General features: G+C 41.4%; 1 protein-coding gene across 2 annotated transcripts; it reads right to left on the reverse strand.

Moving 5' to 3' along the window:
• Positions 1 to 11,755: 11,755 nt before the first annotated feature.
• Positions 11,756 to 22,819, reverse strand: Serpinb6e (serine (or cysteine) peptidase inhibitor, clade B, member 6e). Of its 2 annotated transcripts, NM_001045535.2 has the most exons (8): positions 22,792 to 22,819; positions 22,118 to 22,130; positions 20,397 to 20,766; positions 18,339 to 18,488; positions 17,166 to 17,283; positions 15,803 to 15,945; positions 12,559 to 12,714; positions 11,756 to 12,271 (listed from the first exon to the last, which is right to left on the reverse strand). In NM_001045535.2, exons 3-8 carry the CDS (start codon positions 20,715 to 20,717, stop codon positions 11,870 to 11,872), a joined length of 1,290 nt encoding a protein of 429 aa, NP_001039000.2. In that variant the 5' UTR covers positions 20,718 to 20,766; positions 22,118 to 22,130; positions 22,792 to 22,819; the 3' UTR covers positions 11,756 to 11,869. The 2 variants fall into 2 exon arrangements, with proteins under 2 accessions (NP_001039000.2, XP_011242621.1); XM_011244319.2 differs by lacking the exons at positions 22,118 to 22,130; positions 22,792 to 22,819 and having other exon boundaries at positions 11,784 to 12,271; positions 20,397 to 20,851.
• Between the last annotated feature and the right edge of the window lie 1,032 nt (positions 22,820 to 23,851).

Below are 23,851 nucleotides of genomic sequence, written 5' to 3' on the forward strand. Positions count from 1 at the left end.
TGATTAAGAAGAGACCAGCATCATTGAGACGAAAAGTTCTGGGTAGTATTTTCAGAGAGCACAAAGAACCTGTGTTCCTGAGATGCCAAATCTTTTAAATTCAGACTCTTATTTTAGAGAACCTGACCTAAGTTTGAACTCAGGTAAACTAACAGGTTGGTACCTAGAATTAGGTTCCAAGTTGCCCCCCTCAACAAAACCTGATCCTAGTCCCAGTCTCTAGGCTAACCCCCAACAAGAGCAGAGTTCTAGGTTACATCCTTAACAAGACCAGTGTCTCCACTGGTTATTCCCCCCAAGAAACCTGCACCCCAGGTTACAAACCCACTCCTTACCTAATGACCACTAATGCAGAGGGGAACAGAAATTAAGTTTATGATATGATTCCCAGCATCAGCCAATTATGTTAAAGGCCACAATGGCTTCCCAATTAGATGCTTGCACATGTACTCCCTGCTTACTGCTTACTATAAAGCCTTGCCTTGATATACATTCAGGGCTCCCCCAACACCAAAACCATCCTGTGTGATGGTGGTGCATGGGGGTGGGGGGAGGTGGAGCATGAGCCAGCTCAAATAGAATAAAGACCCTGCTGTTAGTTGCATCAGATTGGCTCCTGTCTGTTTTTAGGGAGAGCACTAACATTTCCTCACTGGACAGGTGAGTACTTGTCCAGTGGCACAAAAACTTATGATTTGTGTGGAGGCTAATTTTTCTAAATGTTAAAAACTTTCTGTGAGATCTACAGAGTGTAATGAAAACTTGTGTAAAGATAAATGAATTGTGTTGCCATGGTGATTTTTCCAGGTCTGAGTAACATTACAACATTTTGGTGTGTTGGCAAGGAATTTCCCTATGAAACACAGGACTACCAATCTGGAGGATCTTAAAGCCAGCAAAAACTAGTCTAGGTATTTGTATGTTTATGTTTATAATAACTGTGTTACTTCCTGCTTTTTCCCTGTCTGAACTCTGAATTTGTCTGAGCTTTCTGTATGAGATCTGCAGAGCAGAACAGAAGCAAGCTTGTGTAGAGGTAAATGTGGAACCCTTCCAGACATGCTGAGATGATTTATTTCTGTGGAACTTGGTGTTTTGTGTTGCCATGGTAATTCGTCTAGGTTTGAACCTTGCTGAGGAATCTGTCTGAGTGTCAGAAGTTTTCTATGTGGTCTAAGCAGGTGAGTACTTGTCCAGTGGCACAAAAACTTATGATTTGTGTGGAGGCTAATTTCTCTAAATGTTAAAAACTTTCTGTGAGATCTACAGAGTGTAATGAAAACTTGTGTAAAGATAAATGACTTATGTTGCCATGGTGATTTTTCCAGGTCTGAGTAAACATTTGTACTGAGAGTTTTCATGTGTCTGTGCGTGCCACCTTCTGGTTTGTTCTTGTTACTACAGGTTGTATTTTTTTCTGTTTTTGGTTGAATTTTGCTTCTGGTTGTGCCTTTTTTCTGTTCACAGATTCTAAACGATGTCACATCCTTTGTAGTTCAAGGCTTCGAATGTGTTTCTTTGGCTTGTTGAAGTTAGGATAGACGTATCTGTGAGCTGTGGTTATCTCAGGGTCAGGAGACATCCTGAATCTCAGTCTGGGGTGGGTGTGGGCTTGGGGGGAGTCAAGAGACACCCACCAATCTGATCCTTTTCTTGTGGGTGTGCACCATTTTCTGATTATTTCTCATTTCTGCCTGATAGAGAGAGCAAGTTAGATTTGTGTTTTCAGTGGCATAAAGAGTTCTTTTTATGTGAGCACCATTTTCTGATCATTTCTTGTTTCTGCTCAATAGACAAAAAAAAAAAAAAGGTTTTATTTGTGGTTTTATTTATTATGTTTGTGTTTCTCGTTACATAATGATGATGATGAGGTTATTTTGATGAAGTAATTTTGACTTTGATGGGCTTATTGCTTTAACAAAATGACTTTTACAGGTGATTTTGACAAGTTGACTTTAAAGAAGTGACTTTTACTTAGACAGACATATTAACATGAGACAGGTTACCTCTACTGTATTCTACAGGTTCCCTTCACCACAGAAGAGGCCAAGAAGCTGGTTCCTTGTCCCACAGGGAATCCTCTCCCAATATGCTTGCTTTCCCTTGACTCGCCCAGATTGAGATTTTTTTTAACACCATTAAAGGTAAAAAGAGGTTTTAACCCCGTAAAGATTTTAAAGGTAAAAAGAGGCTCTTGGTAAGTCATCAGACTGTGTTGGCAGGTCTCAAGGCAGCCACAAGATGGCCCACAAATTTGGCCATAGTATATGATATTAGACAGTAAAAGCCCTTTTAGAGAAAGTCATGGAGACATTTCGACAATACACCACAATGAACTTTAAATTATTAGAAACAAAGGCAGAAATTGTTCTAGCTTTTGTTAATTAGGTGGCACCAGATATTAAGAAAAAGCTCCAGAGGATTAAGAAGTTAAAGAAAAAGTCTGAGGGATTTAATGATAATAGAAGAGAGAATATTTAATGGAAGAAAGACTACAGAGGAGAAGCAGATGAGAGGACAGAAGCAACAGACTCCAGACCTGGCAAAGATCCTGTTGGCAGACAAACCAAAAGACTGTAAGAGATGCCTAAAACAGATAGCTTCAAAAGAAGGAGGTAAGGGTGGCCTTAAAGATCAAAAGTATCCCCTCCCCAAGCACAGTGAATCCCTAAAAGTAAAAGGAAACCCCACTAGCGTTTCTATTGATAATTAATAACTTCAACATTCTGTCTTGCTAAAACCTGAAGATAGAGTCTCTTCATCCATTTATAAATGACTTCCTAGTGGCAACAGAAACAAAACAAAATCACAGGACCTCTTAGATACCATGAAAATTTTGGGCTATTGAGCCTCTGCTAAGAAGGTCCTATTGTGTCAACTACAGGTGACCACCCTAGGCCTGGGGGATGCCTACTCAGACTCAGGGTTCTGGCATCAGTTAATGGCCAATGTGTCACCAATTGGCAGAAGCTGGCCCCCACCCTGTTTACACATCAGTGCAGCAATGGCCTCCTGGTTAAATATTATGCCATGATGACTCATTACCAGCCTCTCTTCTTGAATGTCTGCAGTATAACTTTTCAGCTGCCCTGCTGCCTGACCCTGAGCATGAGTGATGGGCTTCTGCATAATTGCTCTTGGCTTGGTACTCCTATATTGAGTACAAGGTGAATGTAGAGGTAAAATGGTTTACCAATGGCAAAAGCCTCAATCAGGATGAACAGAGTTATGCTGGGCAGCAGTGGTCTCAGACACCAAGATCATATGGGCAGAGCCACTCCTGGCAGGAATGTTAGCCCAGAAAGATGAACTGGCAGCTCTGACCAAGGCACTGGAGCTGAGAAAAGGCAAGAGACACACATAGCCAGTGTGCCTTTGCTACCACTCATATTCCTTAGGCTATTTATAAGGAGAGGGACCTTCTGACAGCAGAAGGAAGAACTAAACTCCATCCCAGAAGGCAACAAGACAGCCCAATGAGTGCCCTGAAAAATTGGGCCCCTCACATCCTTGATTGCCCTAGACCCAGGAGATTCCATACTCTGACCAGACAGAAGACATGATCAAGGTCAAAAGCCTGCCCACCTCTTTGTATCATAAGAGATGATGGAGTACAGCTGACTACAAACTGATTATACTAGAGAAAATGGATATACACATACTTTAAAAGATCCATTGTTCTTCATACATGTGATACTAGAAAATGCAGGACTTAGTCTGCCAGTCCCACATCAGAATTATATATGCCAATTTGAACAGCTAAAATTATTAAAAACTATAAGGCTTGTCAATTGACCAATACAGTTGCTAGTGAGAAGAACCCTGGTACTCAATACAGGAGGAGTACCAAGCCAAGAGTCTCTCAGGAAATGGACTTAATGGAGGTAAAACCAGGAAAATTCAGATACAAATATTTGCTAATATTAAAGATACCTTTTCAAGATAGACTGAGACTTTCCCAACTAAGCATAAGACTGTGGAGACAGTAACAAAGGAACTACTAAAAAAAATCTTCCAAGATATAGTTTTCTAAGCATATAGGCCCAGACAATGGACCTACATTTGTGTGCAAGGTAAGTTAGAGATTAGATAATATTTTAGAGATTGATTAGAAACTTCATTGTGCACATAGACCCCAGAGTTCAGGATAGGTAGAAAAGATAAACCCTAAAAGAGATTTCAAATAAATTGACCTTAGAGACTGATGGTGACTATTTTCCCCTTCATCCTTTATAGAGAACAAAATTCCCCATATCAGATGGGATTCACCCCTTTAAAGTTATGTTTGACTTACCTACTGACAGAAGTCATATGATCTCAAGGTTGTCCAATGGGTACACAAATGTGTTTGGCTTAAACTTTGTGCTTTCCATAAAACAGGATCACCTCCAGAGCTCCATCAACTTTAGCCCAGAGATTGGGTTGTAGTCAAGTGACACTGCCAGGGGTCACTATTGATTTGCTCAAAGGGTCCCTGTACTACAGAGTTATAGTGTAGGTCTGGCACACATCCATTTACAGTTGAAGAAGATCTTGGCCAGCAGGAGGAGAATTCAGCCTCAAGACTCCTTCCTGTCTCCCATTGATAGGCCCCTACCCATGCTCCAAGGACACCACAAAGATATAGCCCTGTTACTGTTTTAATAAAGCTTCAGGAAGTCCCATGGTTGGGACTTCTAGTCACAAGAGAAAGTGGGGAGGGAGATGCTAAATCTTTTAAATTCAGGCTCCATTTTAGAGAACCTAGCCTAAGTTTGAACTCGGCAAACTAACAGTCTGGTACCTAACATTAGTTTCCAAGCCCCCCCCCCAAAAAAAACCCTTGACCCTAACTCCAGTCTCTAGGCTAATGCCCAATAAGACCAGTATCTCCAGGTTATTCCTCCAACAAATCTGCACCCCAGGTAACAAGCCCACTCCTTGCGACCACTAATGCAGAGGGGAGCAGAAGTTAAGTTTATGATATGACTCCCAGCACCAAACAATTACATTAAAGACCACAACAGCTTCCCAATTAGATGATCGTTCATGTACTCCCTGTTTGCTGCTTACTATAAAATCTTTCACCAACAGACATTCAGGGCTCCCTCACCACCAAAACTGTCCTGTGTGATGGTGGTGCAGTGGGGTTGGGGGGCAAGCCAGCTCAAATAGAATAAAGACCCTGTTGTATTGCATCAGATTGGCTCCTGTCTGTTTTTGAGGGTGGGGATCACTCACATTTCCCTGGTACAACATTCCAAAGATAACCAAGATTGTATCTCCTCCAGCAGTTGTACTTTTTTAATGTGTCACTCAAGTGGTACTGGTTTTGAAGGTATAAAGGTGTCATGAAGAACAGCTGAGGCTTGGCACCGTGGGAGGCCATGGAAGGCCATTTGTGAAGGTGCAGCCTCAGTTGTAGTTGATAGCCCAGGACTGAAGGGGTCAAGCAAAAGGAATTGATTCTTGGCACCATGAAGAGAGCCTATAAGAGGCTATTGGTGAAGCCTAGTTGCAGCAGAAGACCCGAGTGTATTGGAGATGCCAATACCATGGCATGATCAGAAAGAACAACAGCAGCAATGGAGTGGATCAATTTGAGCTTAGATTGCTACAGAGGGAAGAGCTGGAGAAGTGACACCAGCCCTTTGGAGGAGCCCAGAAGATTATGTGTGGATCCCAGTCATTGAAACAAGAAGCTGTAACATTGAAATTGTCTTGGAGACCCAAAGATGTTAAAGATTCCATGGCTGAGTCATACCTTCTGAGGAAAGCTGCCAGCAGGGAGTGGAACCAGCCCAGGAGAAGTAAGTTTATTGCAGTCAACAAAGATGAAAGAAAGAGTGGAGTTCTGAAGGCCACTTTGACATCAGACATGGAGATGTTTGGAGTTTTCCCAGTTGATTCCCTGTATTGATTTGAACAGAACACCAGTGGCTCAGGCTCTAAGATCAAGAAATGATAAATGTAATCTCATTATACTGAAAAGATTCTATAAGGCAAAGGACACTGTCAATAGGACAAAATGGCAATCTACAGATTGGCAAAAGTTTTTCACTAACTGTACATTTGACAGAGGGATAGTAGGCAAAATGTATTAAGAACTCAAGAATTTAGACTCCCAAAATCCCAAATAACCCTATTTTTAAAATGGTGTACAGAGCTAAACAGAAAATTCTCAACATAGAAATCTCAAGTGGCCAAGAATCACTTAAAGAAATGTTCAAATTCTTTAGTCATCAGGAAAATGCAAATCCAAGTAACCCTGGGATTCCACCTTATACCAATCAGAATGTCTAAGATCAAAAACTCAAATAACAGCACGTCCGGTGAGGATGTGGAGAAAGAGAACACTACTACTGGTGGGATTGCAAACTTGTACAACCACCCTGGAAACCAATCTGGAAATTCCTCAGAAAATTGGAAATAGTTCTACCTGAAGGCACAGCTATACCACTCTTGGGCAGATACCCAAAATGACATGTGCTCCACTATTTGTATAGCAGCCTTTTTATAATAGTCAAAAACTTGAAGCAACCCAGATTTTCCTCAAATAAAGGATGGATATGTAAAATGTTCAATTACACAACAGAATACTGTACAGCTATTATAAATGAGGGCATCATGAATCTTTCAGGCAAATGGATGGAACAAGGTAATATCACCCTGAATGAGGTAAGCCAGACCCAAGAGGATATGAATGGTATGTACTCACTGATGAGTAGATACCATGAAGTAAGACCCAAGTGAGCAGGCTTCAATTACACTTAGAAGAAGCAATAAAATAATCATGGGAGGCAGAGGGAGAGAAGAAGAGGGAAGGGGGAAGAAGGGGACAGAATCATGTTGTCTTAGTCAGGTTTTCTATTCCTGGACAAAACATCATGACCAAGAAGCAAGTTGAGGAGGAAAGGGTTTATTTGGCTTACACTTCCATACTGCTGTTCATCACCAAAGGAATTCAGGACTGGAACTCAGGCAGGTCAGGAAGCAGGATCTGAAGCAGGAGCCATGGAGGGATGTTCTTTACTGGCTTGCTTCCCCTGGCTTGCACAGCCTGCTCTCTTATAGAACTGAGACTACCAGCCCAGAGATGGCACCACCCACAAGGGGCCTTTCCCCCTTGATCACTAATTGAGAAAATGCCTTACAGTTGGAGCTCATGGAGGCATTTCCTCAACTGAAGCTCCTTTCTCTGTGATAACTTCAGCTGTGTCAAGTTGACACAAAACTAGCCAGTGCACATGTACTGGGGGAGAGAGGAGAGAATCCCAGATGTCCAAGAGAATGAATGAAAATGTGCAAGTTCTGGGGATGAGGGTGGAGGGAACCTCTAGGAAGTCCCAGAGACCTGGAATGTAAGAGATTCCCAGGACTCAGTGGGGGTGACTTTAGCCTAAATGCTCATCCATGAGGAGATGGAACCTGAAGAGACCACCTCTAGTAGATAGACATGTTCCCAGTGGAGAGATGAGTCCACCAACACACCTTCAAAATTTTTGCCTCAGAATTAATCCTGTCTAAAAGTAATACAGGGGCATAAATGGAGCAGAGAGTGAAGAAAAGGTCACCCAGTGACTGAAGCAACTTTGGTTCTATCCCATATGTGGCACCAAACCCTGACCCTATTACTGATGCTATGTTGTGCTTGTAGACAGGAGCCTAGCATGGCTGTCCTCTGAAAGGCTCTAACAGCAGCTGACTGAGACAGATGCACATACTTAGAGAAAACCACTGGACTAAGGTCAGGAGTGCCTATGGAAGAGTTAGGGGAAGGATAGAAGTAGCTAAAGGCGATGACAACCACAGAGGAAGACCAACAGTGTCAACTAACTTGGACACCTGAGGGCTCCCAGATACTAAGTCACCAACCAAAGACCTGGTCTGAGGCCACTGGCACATATTACCAGAGGACTGCCTTGTCTGGCCTCAGTAGCAAAGGATGTGTCTAATCCTTGATGCCCCAGGGAAGGGAATGCCTGTGAGAAGATAAGGAGGAAACACTCTCTCAAAGACAAACAAGAGGCGGGATAGGGTGAAGAACTCTGGGAGGAAGGATGGGGGTGGGTGGCAATATTTGAAATGTAAATAAATAAAATAATTTTTAAATGGCCATGTTGCCAAAAGTGATTTTCAGATTCAATGTAATTCCCTTCAGAATTCCAGCACAATTCTTTACAGACCTTGACGGAAAAATTCTCAACTTCACATAGAAAAACAAAATCCAAGGATAGCTAAAACAATCTTGAACAATAAAAGAATCTCCAGAGATATCAGCATGCCTGACCTCAAGCTGTACTATAGAGCGATAGTAATAAAAAAATGCATGGTCCTCATATAGTAACAGACAGCTTGATCAATAGAATCAGAATGAAGACCCTGAAATAAACCAACACACCTATGGACACTTGATTTTCGATAAAGAAGCCAACACCATACAACAGGTAAAAAAAAAAAAAAAAAAAAGAAAGAAAGAAAGAAAGAAAGAAAGAAAGAAAGGAAGAAAGCAAGCATTTTTAACAAACGGTGCTGGTCTAACTGGATATCTGCATTATAAGAATGCAAATAAATTCATTTCTATCACCCTGCACAAAGCTCAAGTCCAAGTGGATCCAAGACCTCAACATAAAACCAGCTACATTAAATCTAATAGAAAAAAAAAAAAAAAAACCTTGGGAAATAGCCTTGAACTCCTTTGTAAAGGAGACAACTTTCTGAACAGAACACCAATAGCTCAGGCTCTAAAGTCAATGGTAGAAAAAATTGCTTGTCTATGCTAGCTATAGACTCTGTGTGTTGGGTCAGTTTTATGAGTTACCTTTGGCATTAACTTCCTCAGCTCTTACTTAAGAAGCCTGACTTGATGTTCTTCTCCCACTGGATCTTGGAGTTATGTAGAAATAAATAAACCAGATACCTTAAAGAAGATATTTTGAAAACAGACCTAAAAAGGTATATATAAAATTAGGGTTCTTAACTGACCAGCTCAGAATAAACAAATGGGCAAGTAGACAAACCAAGGGAAATCCAGAGGATTTTTTTTTTTTTTTTTTTTTTTTTGGTTTTTCGAAACAGGGTTTCTCTGTGTAGCCCTGGCTGTCCTGGAACTTTGTAGACCAGGTGGCCTCGAACTCAGAAATCCACCTGCCTCTGCCTCCCGAGTGCTGGGATTAAAGGCATGCGCCACCACGCCCGGCTCCTAGAGTTCTTGTAATCATGTCACAGACAAGAGATTGGGGAGTACTACTGAGGGAATGCTTCCTGAACTGACTCAAGGAACTAGTGATCTAGTCCCAAGACAAATTCAACCATTAGAAGCCAACACAAGTCCTCTTACCCCCTGTATTCTCTCCTGTCATAATTCTTAGTACCTTTAGATGGGGTATCATCACCTAAGCAGCTCTTAGTCTGAGAGGATTCCAAAAAGTGGGGTTGAAAAGGGTTGGTTGTTAGGGTTAACTTGAGTAGGACTACCGAAGTTACTTTCCTATTGTGGTGATAAAACACCATGACCAAGGCAACATAGAAAAAAAAGAGTTCACTTTGACCTATGGTTCCAGGGGATTAGAGTTTGGCAGATGGTAATGGGAATCGTGTCAAAGTCTGCTTTGACATGTCAGGGTCTGAAGGAAGATGCATGGCATTGGTAAAACACACAGACACAGAAATCTTTATAAGTCAAGCGAGGTCTCTCCTATTTTAAAGGGAAATCTCTCTCTCTCTCTCTCTCTCTCTCTCTCTCTCTCTCTGTGTGTGTGTGTGTGTGTGTGTGTGTGTGTGTGTGTGTGTGTGTGATACACAAGTGAACAACTTTATTTATTCTCCCACAGCTTATATATCCCAGCAAAATATTGCAAGCAATATAAAAATTACAATGTGGTTATATTTTATTTTTCTTTAAGTGATGAATTACAATGAATCCCCTAACAGTCTTACATAAGTAAATATTTTACATACTATAGGTGAAAAAACAAATTATTCTCAAGAACCCACATACGTTCATGTTTAAGAAACTTGTGATAGAAAGCAAAGTGTAAGCAAGCAAGGTATTTTCTCAACCAATTTCTCTAAGTGGTAGTTACAAAGTAAGAATCAATCATTTTATTGTTTATCTTAAAAAATAATCTTATTTTAAAAATCTTAAAAGAATCACTTTTATATAAAAAAACAGTCATTTTCACTTTAAATCCTCAAGGTGTACCTTTACTCATTAATATTTTTATTAAATTACATCAGGAAGCTGAGGTGAAAAAATGGATATAAAAAAATTAATCACCTTAATCACCAGCCCACCTTTAGTAAAAAAAAAAAAAAAAAAAAAAAAAAAAAAAAAAAAAAAAAAAAAAGGCAACTCAACTAGTACTAGTTGAGCTGCTGATAGTCTTGTTCCCTGACCTCAAAAAAATCCCTCGTTCAATGGTCAAATTGTGCCTTTCTGAAACATAAATTGTTCCGAGTTTTTCTAAATCAAAGCCTCTAACAAAAACAATTGTAACCTAACTTTGCTAACAATCTACAACTTTAAGTTCTTTCTGAGTGTGGTGGTTGAATCATTAATCTGCTCTAGAAGCAATGATTTAAAAAGGCCAATCACAATTTCTGTAAGTGTCAATGACACTGCCAAGTGAGGAGCTGGAAATCTCCTTTAGAATTTTCATACAACACATAGGTTATAATGAATGTGATCATCATAATGACCATGAGGGTAACAAGCAGAGCAAAACTCCACAACAGCATGAAGTCCTCAGGACCCTCAGTCCTCTGGGCTCTGCCTCTCCTAGGCACATCCATTGAGCTTTGTGCAAACCTGTGAGCTATACTCCATTAGTTCTAAAGCAGTTTTGCTGTTCCAGTCACACGGACCCCAGCAGGATAGCAAGCTGCTGAGTGCTGTGACTGCATCTCCAGGAAGTGAAAATATGGGTGTAGAAACCTGATGTTATGAGGAGCCCACATAGGACGAACACTTGATACAGTCTCTACTTAATTGAAAGTCTTGACTCCAGCTGACTGGGACTACACTTAGGTATTTCAGACCTACCTGATCATTAAGGCCAAGAGGCTTTTAAAGGCAAAAACCAGATCCTAGTATCTCACTCAGCAACTACAGGGAAGGGTTTGCAGAAGCTAGCAGTTGAACAGAACCCAAGATAAGCTAGCTGAGGCATCTTAGCCTCAAGTCCTGAAATAGAGTTGGGTAATTTTCCATGGGTTTCCTCATCACAGAGATCAATTAAACATAAAATGGCCTCATCAAGAAAACAAGATGGTTTGCCCCCATCCCTCTAAGGGATTTTTTTAGTTGTTATACTTCCTATAAAGAGAAACTCACGAGTTGTGATCCTCATATTCCCCAGAATAATTACACATGCCTTTGTCATAAAGATGCTCATAACACACCCCATGTTGAGGACAAAAACAGAGAGAAAGAAGAGTGTTTCTCATGGAGTTGAGTCCTGGCACACTGCACTTCTGCTTGCCCCAGAATGGGACATGAGCTGCCCACAGAGACTTGAGTCTGTCCTCATGGACACTTCCCCCAGAGCCCTATACTGCACATATTCTCTCATCAAAGTGAGATGAGATTTGAAGACAGCTGAGTGAAGAAGAGATAGCATCACCATTTCTCTTGTGTGAACATGTATGGCTGACTGAAGGAAGCTATAACATTCTGCAACATGGATGAGCACTGTAGACAGCAACACCATAAACCCCCAGAAATGAAAATTCAGATCTTAAATCCTCCCATGAGACAGACACACAGTTCTGAAAGTGGAGTACCATAAACCCTTTATTTCATAACTGTCATTATATTTATGGATAAGGTCACTTGGGCCACAGGCAAACCACGGCCAGTAAGTAAAATACTGACAGGAACACCCTTTCCTCAGGGAGAAGAGAACCGGCCAAGGAACAGAATCTCTTTGCTTTTATCACCTTGAATGAGGAAAAGGAATGGACGGTCAGCAATTAAGCACCGCTGAGTCAGTGGTGACCCCACTGTGACTATTTCAGTGGCAACTGCAGCCTCTGTGCCTTCTTCATTGACTTCCACAAAACTTTTGTGCACAACATTGGACAGAAATAGGCCTTTCTTGGAAGATATTCCAGAAAAGTCTGCTCTGCTCTCCTCAAAGGCATCAGTCATGCCCAGCTTGCAGAGGACATCCTTCATGTCATAGGTAGCCTCCAACTTAAACCGTGGGAGGAAAACCTGCACTTCTTCTTCTTCCATCTTGACAAGCCTCGTCCACTGAATAAGTTTCTTGTAAGATATTTGATTTTCCACCTAGAAGAGGGTTAAAAACTTTAGGAAGGTCATGCCACATAGAGCTCTTGTGACAATGAGGAGGCTCTACACTGCCCAAAAAAAGAGTAACTGTAACCCATATGGTAGCTGGGAAGGGATGGGGTGCAGAGCTTGAAAGGCATGGTCCAGGTCCTAGGTTCCGCCCCAGCCCCACAAATGAATAGAAAATAAAAACATGATCATATGAGCATAGGAGAGCTGCACCAGTATAAACCCAATGCCACTCTTTCTCTCTCACAGCTCCATCAAGGTCCCATACTTCTTACCATACTCAGTTCAACTTGTTCATCTGGCAGCATGATGATCATGCTCAGCTCTTTGTCAGTATAAGGAAGGAATACAATAGTAGTAGATATCTCTTCTGCGTAGTAAGTTTTGAAGGTAGACTTTTTAGACATCATTTGAACAGTTTTCTTCTCATTCTGTAAAGGATAGATAACAAGGCATACCAGGCAAGTTCAACAGGGGAAGGTAGCCACTTTCCCTGTGAGAACTGTCTTTATTGGACTTCTAGAACATTCTATCAGTCCTGAAAGAATTTAGACTTTACATGCCTCTAAAGGCCCATTTTTCAAGACTTATCCCATAGAGTGGGGCTTTGGAAAGGGAAGGAATCATTAAGAGATGGGGCCTAGAAGAGGATGCTCAGGTCATTCAGATGTAACCTTGAAAGAGATAATTAATTGGGCACACTTGGCTATCTCCATATTAATTGTGATGACAGAAGCTGACTGGCCCAAATTCAAACACCTGTGATGCCATAGGCAAACTATTCTTTTCTGTTGGAGGAATTCATTTATTCTCATGACTTTGAACATAATTCCCAAATACATTGCTGTAGCCTGGACTTCTTCCTGAACTCTGGATAATGTATTTTACAGTCTATTTGACTCTTGCAATTTGATATCCCTTTGTATTTCTGGTCTACCTTATGAGTCTTATTTGTTCTGGTTGACAGTGATATTCTTCTTCCAGTTGTCAAAACAATTTCGTGACCTTGATTTGAGTCATTGCCAAATTGGACTGTGTGTGTCTTTGAATTATAACCAAAGTGTTACTTTAATTTTTAACCTCCACCATTATCCTCACAGCCCTGGAGGTGATAACCTCCTTTTCACTGAATTTGGCACAGCAGCCAGAGGACCCTGCACAAGGCAAGTCAGACCACTCTAGCAGGAATAAGAGTTAAAGTTCTTAAACACACTAGTATAGAAATGACTTCTCCTTGCTTCCTCTTCTACTTCAGTCTCTCTTATTTGATCCACTAAACTCATAGCGCTGTTTGTGGCATTGTGGTTAACTAGATTGTCTCTTTCTGCCTAACTGGTTCTCAGAAGCTCATGCTTCTTATGTCATCTTCCCAGTGAAGGGTTCCTTGGCAGCTCTTACTGGCAGTGCACCTAAGCACAGCGTGCTGCCACCACCTCTGTAGGTCTCTGGAGCCCTCCCAACAAACCTCCATGTACCTATGTTTATCATATATTTCTCTCCTCTAGGAAAACAGAGCCTCATGAGGTTAGGCACACAAGCCAGTTAGTGTCTTGGGCAGAGTAGGCTCTCAAGTGACATCTGAAGACTATATTAGTAGCAACCTAATGAGCTGTAATACTGCTCATAATTTAAATATGAATCTATAGAACAGAAAATCTTGTGCCTTTGGAGGCATGGCCACATATATGGATTCCTGTCAGAATCTACTATAACCACAGAGCAGTCTGTATCCAGTGCAGAGACAAGAAGAAAGACAATGTGTACTGGCTCTGCAATTAGTAGGAGCCACAATAAGTATATTCCCATTGATGGAATGTATGGGAAAGATTTCAGAAGGAGGCTTCTTGCTCTCAGGCCTATATCCTCCCCTATGGACTACAGAGTCAGGGTCAAAGCCCTGCTGCGAGAATGAAGAAAAACACTGCATGCAAAGACTGGCAGAACAGAAAAGAAGAGCCAGTTTTCAAGAGCATCACCACATACAGGCATTCATCCATTTTCTGTCCTCCTGGTAGGTGATAAACTTGTATGAATTCAACTGTACCATCTAAGGTTTCTGTTGCTTGCAGTAGAAGGAAGGCCTAAGGTAGGATCCTGTCATAAGTGACTTCAAAGACAGAAATACTTTGACCAGGAAAAAAACAGTTTATTATGAATAAAGCTTGAAATAAAATGCATTTTTGAACATTAAATGTTCAAACTTGACAATAGTTCTATTATATTACCTCAACCTTCATTTTGTAGCTCATGACCTTATCCTTTCCCAACTTTCCTTCTCCTAACCATAATGTCATATTGCTGTAAGGTGTCGCTAAGCCTCCTAGACACAGGAAATTCCCTAGCTTCCCTGCCCCTAGACTCAACCAATCTACTTCAAGATCAGACAGAGCTTCTTTGAATGGCCTAAATGTTGCAAATAGACCTGGTGTTGGTTTTTCCATGTTATAAGGAATATAAAAACTGGCCCTGGGAACTGCCCTGGGTCGAAGCTTGACTAACAACTCCTGGCTGCATCACTGCTTAATCAGTCTTGGAATATGTGTTCATTAAACATCAGTATCTGGCTGAGATTGGTAACTGAGTGGTTTGTGTGGCTAATCTTGAACCCCAACACTAAGAAACTGAAAGTTCAAACTCAACTACGTCAGGGAGATGTAAGGTCTGGCTAATGATCCAGAATATGATGTAATTAATTTGTTTTGTTAGCTTCAAAGTAAAAGTACAAAGGGTGGGGATGATGGCAGGGAGGGGTAGGAGGGGGAGAGAGAATATAAATATGGGACAGCAGCAAATAACATGCTCAAATCTAGAAGAGGCTGAACATGAACACATCCCAGGTACATATCTCATTGTGTGGCTTGTCTGTAAGCAAAGGGCTATAATTATTCCATAAAACCAAGAATGACTCTCACTCCCTGGTTCACTCACTGGTTCAGTGTTTACTGAGACAGGCACTCATTGCACAGCTGTTTGCCTTCAGCTGTTTTTTCAACAGGATGAGAAAGGCTATTTTCCCTCTGTATGGTTTTGTGGCAATGACCAGGAGGTATGGTCCTCTTGAAAGAGGCAGAAGACCCAGTGTATCTTCTGGGAAGATACACTGAAAAAAGGGAATGTGCACTACTTCAGGGAATCATGAGGAATGGGCTGAATTCAGAGCCACAAGGAGCCTCATACACATCCAGAGTTCAGATTTTCATATCTCAAATTTTTTATAAAAGACTGTTTAGAGGACACTGCAGAGCTCTGCCATCAGAATTGACCACAATGTCTGCCAGTAACAGCATAGCCCATGACAGAAGCAGGACTTGGACTGAAACCAAATAGCCTACACCCATCATTGGCAACATGCAAAAGGAGAAGGGAGGAGAAGGTCCCACGGCTGAGAGAGAATCTGGCTGCTGAACTTCCCAGAGACATGAGAGGCACAGGCTACATGAGGATCCTCTTTATTTTTAGAAGCCAGTGTGAACAGGGGACCTTGCCCAGGAGTCTCCTTAGTTACTGCACTGTGGTTACCTTGCTGACTTTGAAAGGCATCTCCCTGGTGTCCTCTTTGTTAAACTGCTTCTCCCACTTTCCTTTGAAGTAGGTGGCATTCACAAGGATCAGCCTAGTGTTTGAATTCACTGTATATAGAGACAGCAACTCTCTGATTACATCTGAAAGAAGGAATTAACACACAACAACAACAAAAGAAGTAATTAAAGCCTCATGGTATTTGGATGAGACTGGCCCCCAAAGGTCCATGCTCAGTCCTCAGTTGAACTGTTTTGGAAGGATTAGTAGATATGGCATGGCTGGAGGAGGTATACTGTTGGGGGTGGTCTTTAAGAGTGGTCTTTGAGATTTCTGAAACCCACAGCAGGCCCAGTCTCTCTCTCTCTCTCTCTCTCTCTCTCTCTCTCTCTCTCTCTCTCTCTCTCTCTCTCTCTGCCTGATGCCCATAGATCAGGGTGTAAAACATAAAGCTCTCAGCTATTGTTCCATCACCATTTCTGTCTGCTTCCTGACATGATGACACTGAAATAAGTAACTTCTAAAATTGTAAGTAAACTCCAAATTAATGCTATCTACTATAACAGTTACCTTGGCCATGGTGTCTCTTCACATCAAGAGGACAGTAACAAAGATAAAACCCAAATAGCTAGCAGAATTTGCTGATACTTGCAAAGGGATCATAAGCAAATGGTGCCACCTGCTGCTCTGGAGTCCTGATTAAGAGCTAAAGATGCAGATCAACATTAGTATACTCAAGTCCTTGGGTTCAGTCCTCAGGCAAATCAAAAGAAGTCCTTATTTAAAGAACAAAAGGAAAATATTGTTTACATTTGAAGATATTGTGAAAGCACTAACAATATTATTAGCAACAACAGACTGCAAACCCAGACAGCATAGAACATGTCTTTAATACTTGGACTTGAGAGGAAGGCTGATTTGTGAGTTCAAGTCCATTTTGGTCTAAATAGTGAGTTTCAGAACAGCCAAGGCTAGATAGTGAGATTGTGTCTCAAAGAACAAAAACAAAAACAAAAATAAAGACTAGACACAGAAGACTGTCCTGGCAAGTGAAGGCACTTGCTACCAAACCTGAAGAACTGAGTAGAATCCCAGGACACACTGGTAGGAAGAGAAAACTAAATCTGTGAGTGTTCCTGAATGCATGTGTGCACAGACATGCAAAAACACACAACAACAATAACAAAAAACACATAAATGTAGTGCTTTGTTGTTGTTGTTGTTGTTATTTTTAATTGGGCTGTTTAATAGGGATGGGGTAAATATAACTCAGTGGCAAAGGAGATCCTGCTCAGAATGCTTAGTGCCCTGTAGTCAAATTTCAGCACTAAAAACAAACAAAATAGAGAAACTCTATGTTTACCTTTTGTCTTTTTGGCTACCCAGGCGTTGATGTGCTGTCGACACTGCTCCGGAGTACCCTTAAAGTCCAACTTTTCTATCTCTACTCTGTATAACTTGTAGCAGGACTCTTTAAAAGACTGAGACAGACATTAAAAGACTACACAGCCATGAAAGTGATTAATGCCAACAGCCTCCTTCCCAATGCACAAAAACAAAAATTCAGATGTACACATGGGATTTGCAAACAAACATACAGAAAGTATAAAATCCAGCCTTTCTGTTTCTGACTACCTTTAACCATAGTTTATGAATTAGGTAAAATATTGGTTGGTATGAGAATCGCTAAAAACCATGATGAACAGCTGAGTTCTTTAGGCAGTAGCTGAAGCTCAATGAGGTAATTGTGAGCACCCTCAGATGCAGTATCATACTGCTGTCGCTCTAAGAGGCCACCACAATGGCAGAGTGAGGGTTGCACAGGAGATATAACACTTCTGTGCTGTGCACAGGCCGGAGCTTCTACCACAGTTTTCCATGTTAACAGTAATACAAATTTATACCACTCAAAATAGTGTCACCTATAGTTAGAGAACACTAGGGAACTAGACCTGGAAGCTATAAAACTGTGTAAATAATTGTAATTGATGTTAATTCATGATATGTAATTGGACCATGGTCACTACATCAGGCAGCTCAATGGCAGAGGCAAGTAATTCATGCAAATACAACCTGTGTTAGGATGCGGGGTCAGTGGCTCATTGCAGTAGTGAAGGACCAGCCTAGCCTGCAAAGGGTCATTCAGGGAACTGATCACCAGCACAAGGCAAACAAACAAACAAGCCACATGCTAATTTACTCTATGAAATGACAATGAATTTAATGACCACTGACCTTCTGCCATGATACAAAAGATAACCCAACACAGTAAGAATGAAAATCCCATTATGCCAGCAGTATACATATAATAGTTTCTCAATATTTCTATGAAACAGCTCATCTCGTGGCTACATGCTAAATTCCTCTTTGAAAGAACTGTTTTTATTTTTTATCTGTCTTTGTATGTGTAAGGTAAATGTGCATTTCATGTGGGTGTGTGCCTGTGTTGAAAGTGTGCATATATGTATATATAAGCCTATGTGATGGCTAGAAGGTAACTTCAGCCTAACATCTCTGAGTACTACATGACACTTACTTCCATGATGTCAAAATTGTTATCACTGAAGATCTTGTTGGCTCTTCTGAGCATGTGCCCTGTGTCAGTCTTGTTCACTTCAGTGAGAAGTGACTGGAAGCCCTGCTGGACATCTGCACCTCCATTGCTGCATTTATCCAAAGAAAGTACCTGAAATCAAAACAGATTAAAAACACAAATTCATCAGGCCAACCTATAGGAAAAGAGTTCATACATAACTCATTCTCATAATTTTACCAATTCCTGATACCACTCAAAGACCCACCTAGTTGCAATTGAACATACCTTGAAGTTTCCCTGTCTGGGGTCCTCTATGTGCCCTATAAGCCCTCATCTGAGAAGAAATGGTCTTTCACAAATCCACCTCTTCAAATTCACTGATTCTCTGGCTTTAAGCATGGCTCCCAATCAAACCTGATATCACTCAAGTGTACCTGGCTTCTGACCATTCTGTCTCTTCCATGCTCTTGAGTCTGGGCTGCCTCCACCACTGTCTGATATATATATATATATATATATATATATATATATATATATATATACTGCCAAGAGCAGTATTGTGACATAAAGTGGGCATGGATTAGGAAAGACTGACTTCAAACAGAAGCAGGGATGAATCAAATATCCCTAACCTTGGGTAAAAGAGTCTGGACACATACACTTGGCTGTGAATCAGAATTGTTATCATTCAGAGGTTGCAATGTGCCCTTTCTCCCATGTACTGAATGTATTTCCCCAAATCGGCATATTGACATCTGACACCCAGTTCCTCAAATATAACTACTATATCTGGAGCTAAGATTTTGTAGGGACAGTGAAGCTTAAAGAAGTCATTAAGTGAGCTAAACGCAATGTGCATCCCTATAATATAAGCTGATCATGACACAGACATCCAGGAGATGTAAGCTTAGGTTTTTTAAACCTACTTTTGATAAGAGCTCTCAGATGCTTAGATCTCATTTCTAGCCCACAGTCCAAAGGAAGAAAAAATGGTAAATAGAACAAAGGGATGTGGACCTGTTTGGAAGTAGTTCTTTGGGGAAATTTCAATCTCTGTTTGTCATGATACCAGCAGTCTAGTTTAGTAGTGTCTGGGTACTAAATCCAAATCAGAGGAGGCTGAACAATCCAGCAGAAACAGTAAGACCTCCACAGAATCTGCATGAGTCAGCAGGAGGTAACAGAATCAGCCATGACCCCAGGAGAAGTTCTGGCATGCCTCTCTCAACAAAGTAAAGAACAAAGACACAAAACCAACATTCTAAGGTCAGCTATACAAGCACCCTGTCACTATCAATTGAGTCCTACTTATACTCTCTCCAAATAAAACTTGTCCTTCACTGGGTCTTGCCTCAACAAAAGACCACATGAATCTACCTCAACAAAATGCCACTTGACTCATCTCATGACAAACCAAAAACTCCCATATTGAGGAGAGACAAAACTGTCATTAACTATTTATAAAAAAAAATTTTTAAAGCAGCTTTCTAACTCCTGTAATTTAGTATTCAGCCACTTGAACTATAAGAAAATACTCTGTTAATTAAGCCAGACAATCTGTAGTGTCTGCTACACAACCAAAGCTAGCACTTTCAGGAAGTATGCACTGTACTTTTATCCACCTTATTCTGGGCAGATGGTCTCTGAGGTTCACATACTTTGGCAGATAAAGCACAGAACGCAACAATATCCTCCAAAGGTTCTACCCCTGGTCTTCCATACAAGACTGGCCCCATTTGGAAATAAACTTTAAGAGCCTAGGAACAGACCTTACCTATTGGAGGGTTGAGATCCATTACGGCCAGACAACAGACAATGGAGACCATGGGGGCCTTGGGGCTATACCTTTGTCATTTTTGCACCAAATTAACCTTCACATACACAGTCACCACCAGTGGATCAGAATGCTATAGCTAGGATTCCAACAAGGACAGCACATCCTGCCTATCACCTCTCCAGTCACATCCCTATGTCAACTGCAAGAGAAATTTGGAATACTGGGGACAAGCTCAACTGACAGTTCACAGTATTTATCTGCTGTATAATGGTGCTGATTACCTGACTTATCTGGCTTGCAGTGGTTCCATTTGCTCCCATTAAGATGAGAGCCAGAGATGAAAACATGCTCGAGGATGAGAAAAATACATTTTTTGAGCTGTCTTCGCCCAATACTCTAAAAAGCTTTAAGGTAAAAGTAGCATTTGCTTCCAGCAGAGAGTCCATGATGGTGTACCTAGAATGAAGGATTACAATAAGCATAATAAACACACAATCTAATATATAGCCTGAATTTTCACTCTCACCAACATTGTGCTCTGACTTGGTGAACAAGAGACAGATACAGCATGGAAAGTAAAGGCACATGCACAAAGTGTCCATCCTTGTCGATATAGCAAGTCCAGGCTAGCATAGGCTACATAATGAGGCCCTGTATCAAAGAAAATAAACAAATGAAAACAAGGACCTTACATGCATGTCCAATTTTTCTAGTGCAATAGCATAATACTTAACATCTCCCAGTTTCTTTCAGGAGGGAATTAGGGAAGTACGAAGTCTGACTGCTTGGAGGAGAGATTGAATATCATTGCTGATTGAAATATTGGTGTTGGGCAGGGGAAATGACTTAGTTGGTAAAGTGCATGCCATGCAATTGTGACGATCTTAGTTTGGACCCTCAGAAACTGTAAAGCTCAAGAAGGAGGTATATATTAGTGATCCCAGTCATGAGCCAAGGAGGTGGAATCAAAAACCAACAAACAAAAAAAAATCTACTGGGCTTGGAAAATAGCTCAATGGATAGAGGGACTGCCATGCATGTGTAACGATTGACAAGGTAGCACATAGTTGCTATCCTAATCATGTGCCAGGGAGGTGAAACAGGAGAGTCTCTGGAAGCTCTCCTAAATGATTGGGTGTCACCTCTTTAGAGAGAAGATTGTTACAGTAGCCTTGATCAAAGCTCTCTGTTGAGGCCAATTCAAAAAAGTTATTTCCTTCTGGTCAAGAGAATGGACTCTACCTCTGGCCTGGGGATATCTAACATTCCAAGCTACTCAAAAAACAAAGAGTTAATCACGTGGCTAAGAGACCATCCCTCTGGAGGGGATTCAGCAAATGTCCAGCTAAATGCATGGGAGATAATTGTCCATCTAAGGAGATAATGAACTTATACTTTCCAGAAAACCCACATCTGGTACTGTCACTTCCAAGCTGCTGTGAGGCTCTGGTTGCTATGTCCATCCTTTTGTGTCAAAACACAGAAAAGCCCAGCTGTTCCCTTTTCTCATTTTTGTCTCTTTCTTTCTGTTTCTCTCCACACCTTGAGTAAGCCTTCCTTGCTTCTATACTGCTTCCCTTTTTGCATTTGGCTGCTTGCTGAACCTCCCTTCCTAACTCAATCAGCAGGATTTTTCTCTTCCTCCACTCTACCTCAAAACTCCCAAGAGCTGTTCTGTGGTTTTTCTTTTAAACTCTAATAAAACCGGTCAAGTTTCCATTTGTGTCTTTTCTTGGTGAAAAAATTTTTAAAGCATCTGGGAACCCTTAAAAAAGAACCCCAGTTTTCCTAGAACCAGATGGTACTCTAGGTAGGACTCCCTAAAATTTCCAGTCACCTCAATACCATGGAAATGCTAATTTTACATACTTTTAATTCTCAAAACAATTTTAAGAGAAAAGGGAGTTGAAGACCTGTTTTTCAGGGGCAGATCACTTGATCAGCACAACAAAGCTCTGTGTCCATCAACAAACAAGGAGAAAGTGAGAAAAATGTAACTCACCGGACAGTTTCATCTGGAACAGAAAACAGGATCAAAACTTTTGGCAAAACCTATAAGGCTATCCTGGTAGACTCCAGATCCTTTAACATTTCACCTGACATGCATTTAATAGAAAGCACACCAAATGATCAGGAGAGCTCCACACCAGTTTCTTATCTTCTCACATTGAGGGTCTCCAAGTAGCTGTGGTTTGCAAAATTTCCAGTTTTGCAAGTCACAAAGACCACAACACATTCTAGAGAGCCTCCAGAAAAACAGATCCAATACCCTTGGCACTGACTTCCAAGCCTTTCTGACTCCAGCCCTTTGAGATTCCAAAGCTTGTCTCATTTGACAGGAGTTCAGTATCTCAACTTCTGAGCAAGCAGAGTCACACGTGTCCCCAGGGTCAGCTGACAGACCCCTTAGTGCACAAGCTACCTCCACAATCTGTGCTTTACTCATGTCCCTGGCATCAGAGCAGGTGGCAGAGCCACCACCTGGCTGGGAACACAAGGGCAGCACCAACAACGGAAACTGACACCCTAGAGGAGTCATTGGGACTCTCTCATGGCTCAGATAAGAAATCATAACCAGGATTGCAGGGCTCTTGCCCTGAACCACACACACCTTCCTGCCAGTACCCAGTGCCAAAGCCAGCCCGCAGCAGAGCATATACAGGACCCTAGGTTCACCTGGAGATGATGAGAAGAGCATATATCTGAAGGCACTAGCTGCACCCAGGGCCTCAAATACTGGTAGAGCAGAGAGGTGGGTGTAGTCTGGGCCTTCTAGGTTAGGAAATTCAGAGGTCAGAGCCTGGTGACCTGAACCCAGCAAAACAACACATCTTTTGCCTCCTGGCCATCCCAAGTGGCAATAGGGCAGCTGACTTTTCTGGTCCTGGATAACTTTTCTAACAACAAACTCTGGAAGAACAGGAAGAGGATCAAACCCAGGCTGGAGTCTCTGAGTAATTTTCTATGAAGGACTAAAATGTGGTCTCAGCATCCTGTTCACTCTGCCTTTTTCAAGACTGAATGACAGCCTTATCAACACCAGAAGTGCACCAGCACTTAATGGGCATAAATGGGACAAAGCACAACAGAAATCTGAGTGTTTGTCTAGCAAGTACAGTTAAACAAATAGAAAGAAAGAAAGAAAGAAAGAAAGAAAGAAAGAAAGAAAGAAAGAAAGAAAGAAAGGAAGGAGGGAAGGAGGGAGGGAGGGAGGGAGGGAAGGAAGGAAGGAAGGAAGGAAGGAAGGAAGGAAGGAAGGAAGGAAGGAAGGAAGGAAGGGAGAGAGAGAGAGAGAGAGAGAGAGAGAGAGAGAGAGAGAGAGAGAGAGAGAAAAGAAACAAAGACAACTAGGTGTTCCACATCTCCACTATTCTCTGGGCCAAAATAATTAGACACAGAAAAATGCACTTATTTGAAAAAAAATCAAAATACATGAGTAAAATTAGTTGTTTGTCACTCATGAATAGCATTCCTAGTAAATATCTCTCTGTCTCTGTCTGTCTCTCTGTCTCTGTCTGTCTCTTTGTCTCTGTCTGTTTCTCTCTCTCTCTCTCTCTCTCTGTGTGTGTGTGTGTGTGTGTGTGTATGTGTGTGTTTCTCTCATTTTTATGTGAGTGTAGTGTATGTACATAATGTATACACAAGTGTGGGCAGTCTGTGCTTTTGTGTCTATGTGGTGTGTTTGTGTGTGTGTGTGTGTGTGTGTGTTGAAGGGAGCAGTCTTTTAAGTTCAAGT

The sequence above is a fragment of the Mus musculus genome, chromosome 13, assembly GCF_000001635.26.
Source record: "Mus musculus strain C57BL/6J chromosome 13, GRCm38.p6 C57BL/6J".
Classification (NCBI taxonomy): domain Eukaryota; kingdom Metazoa; phylum Chordata; class Mammalia; order Rodentia; family Muridae; genus Mus; species Mus musculus.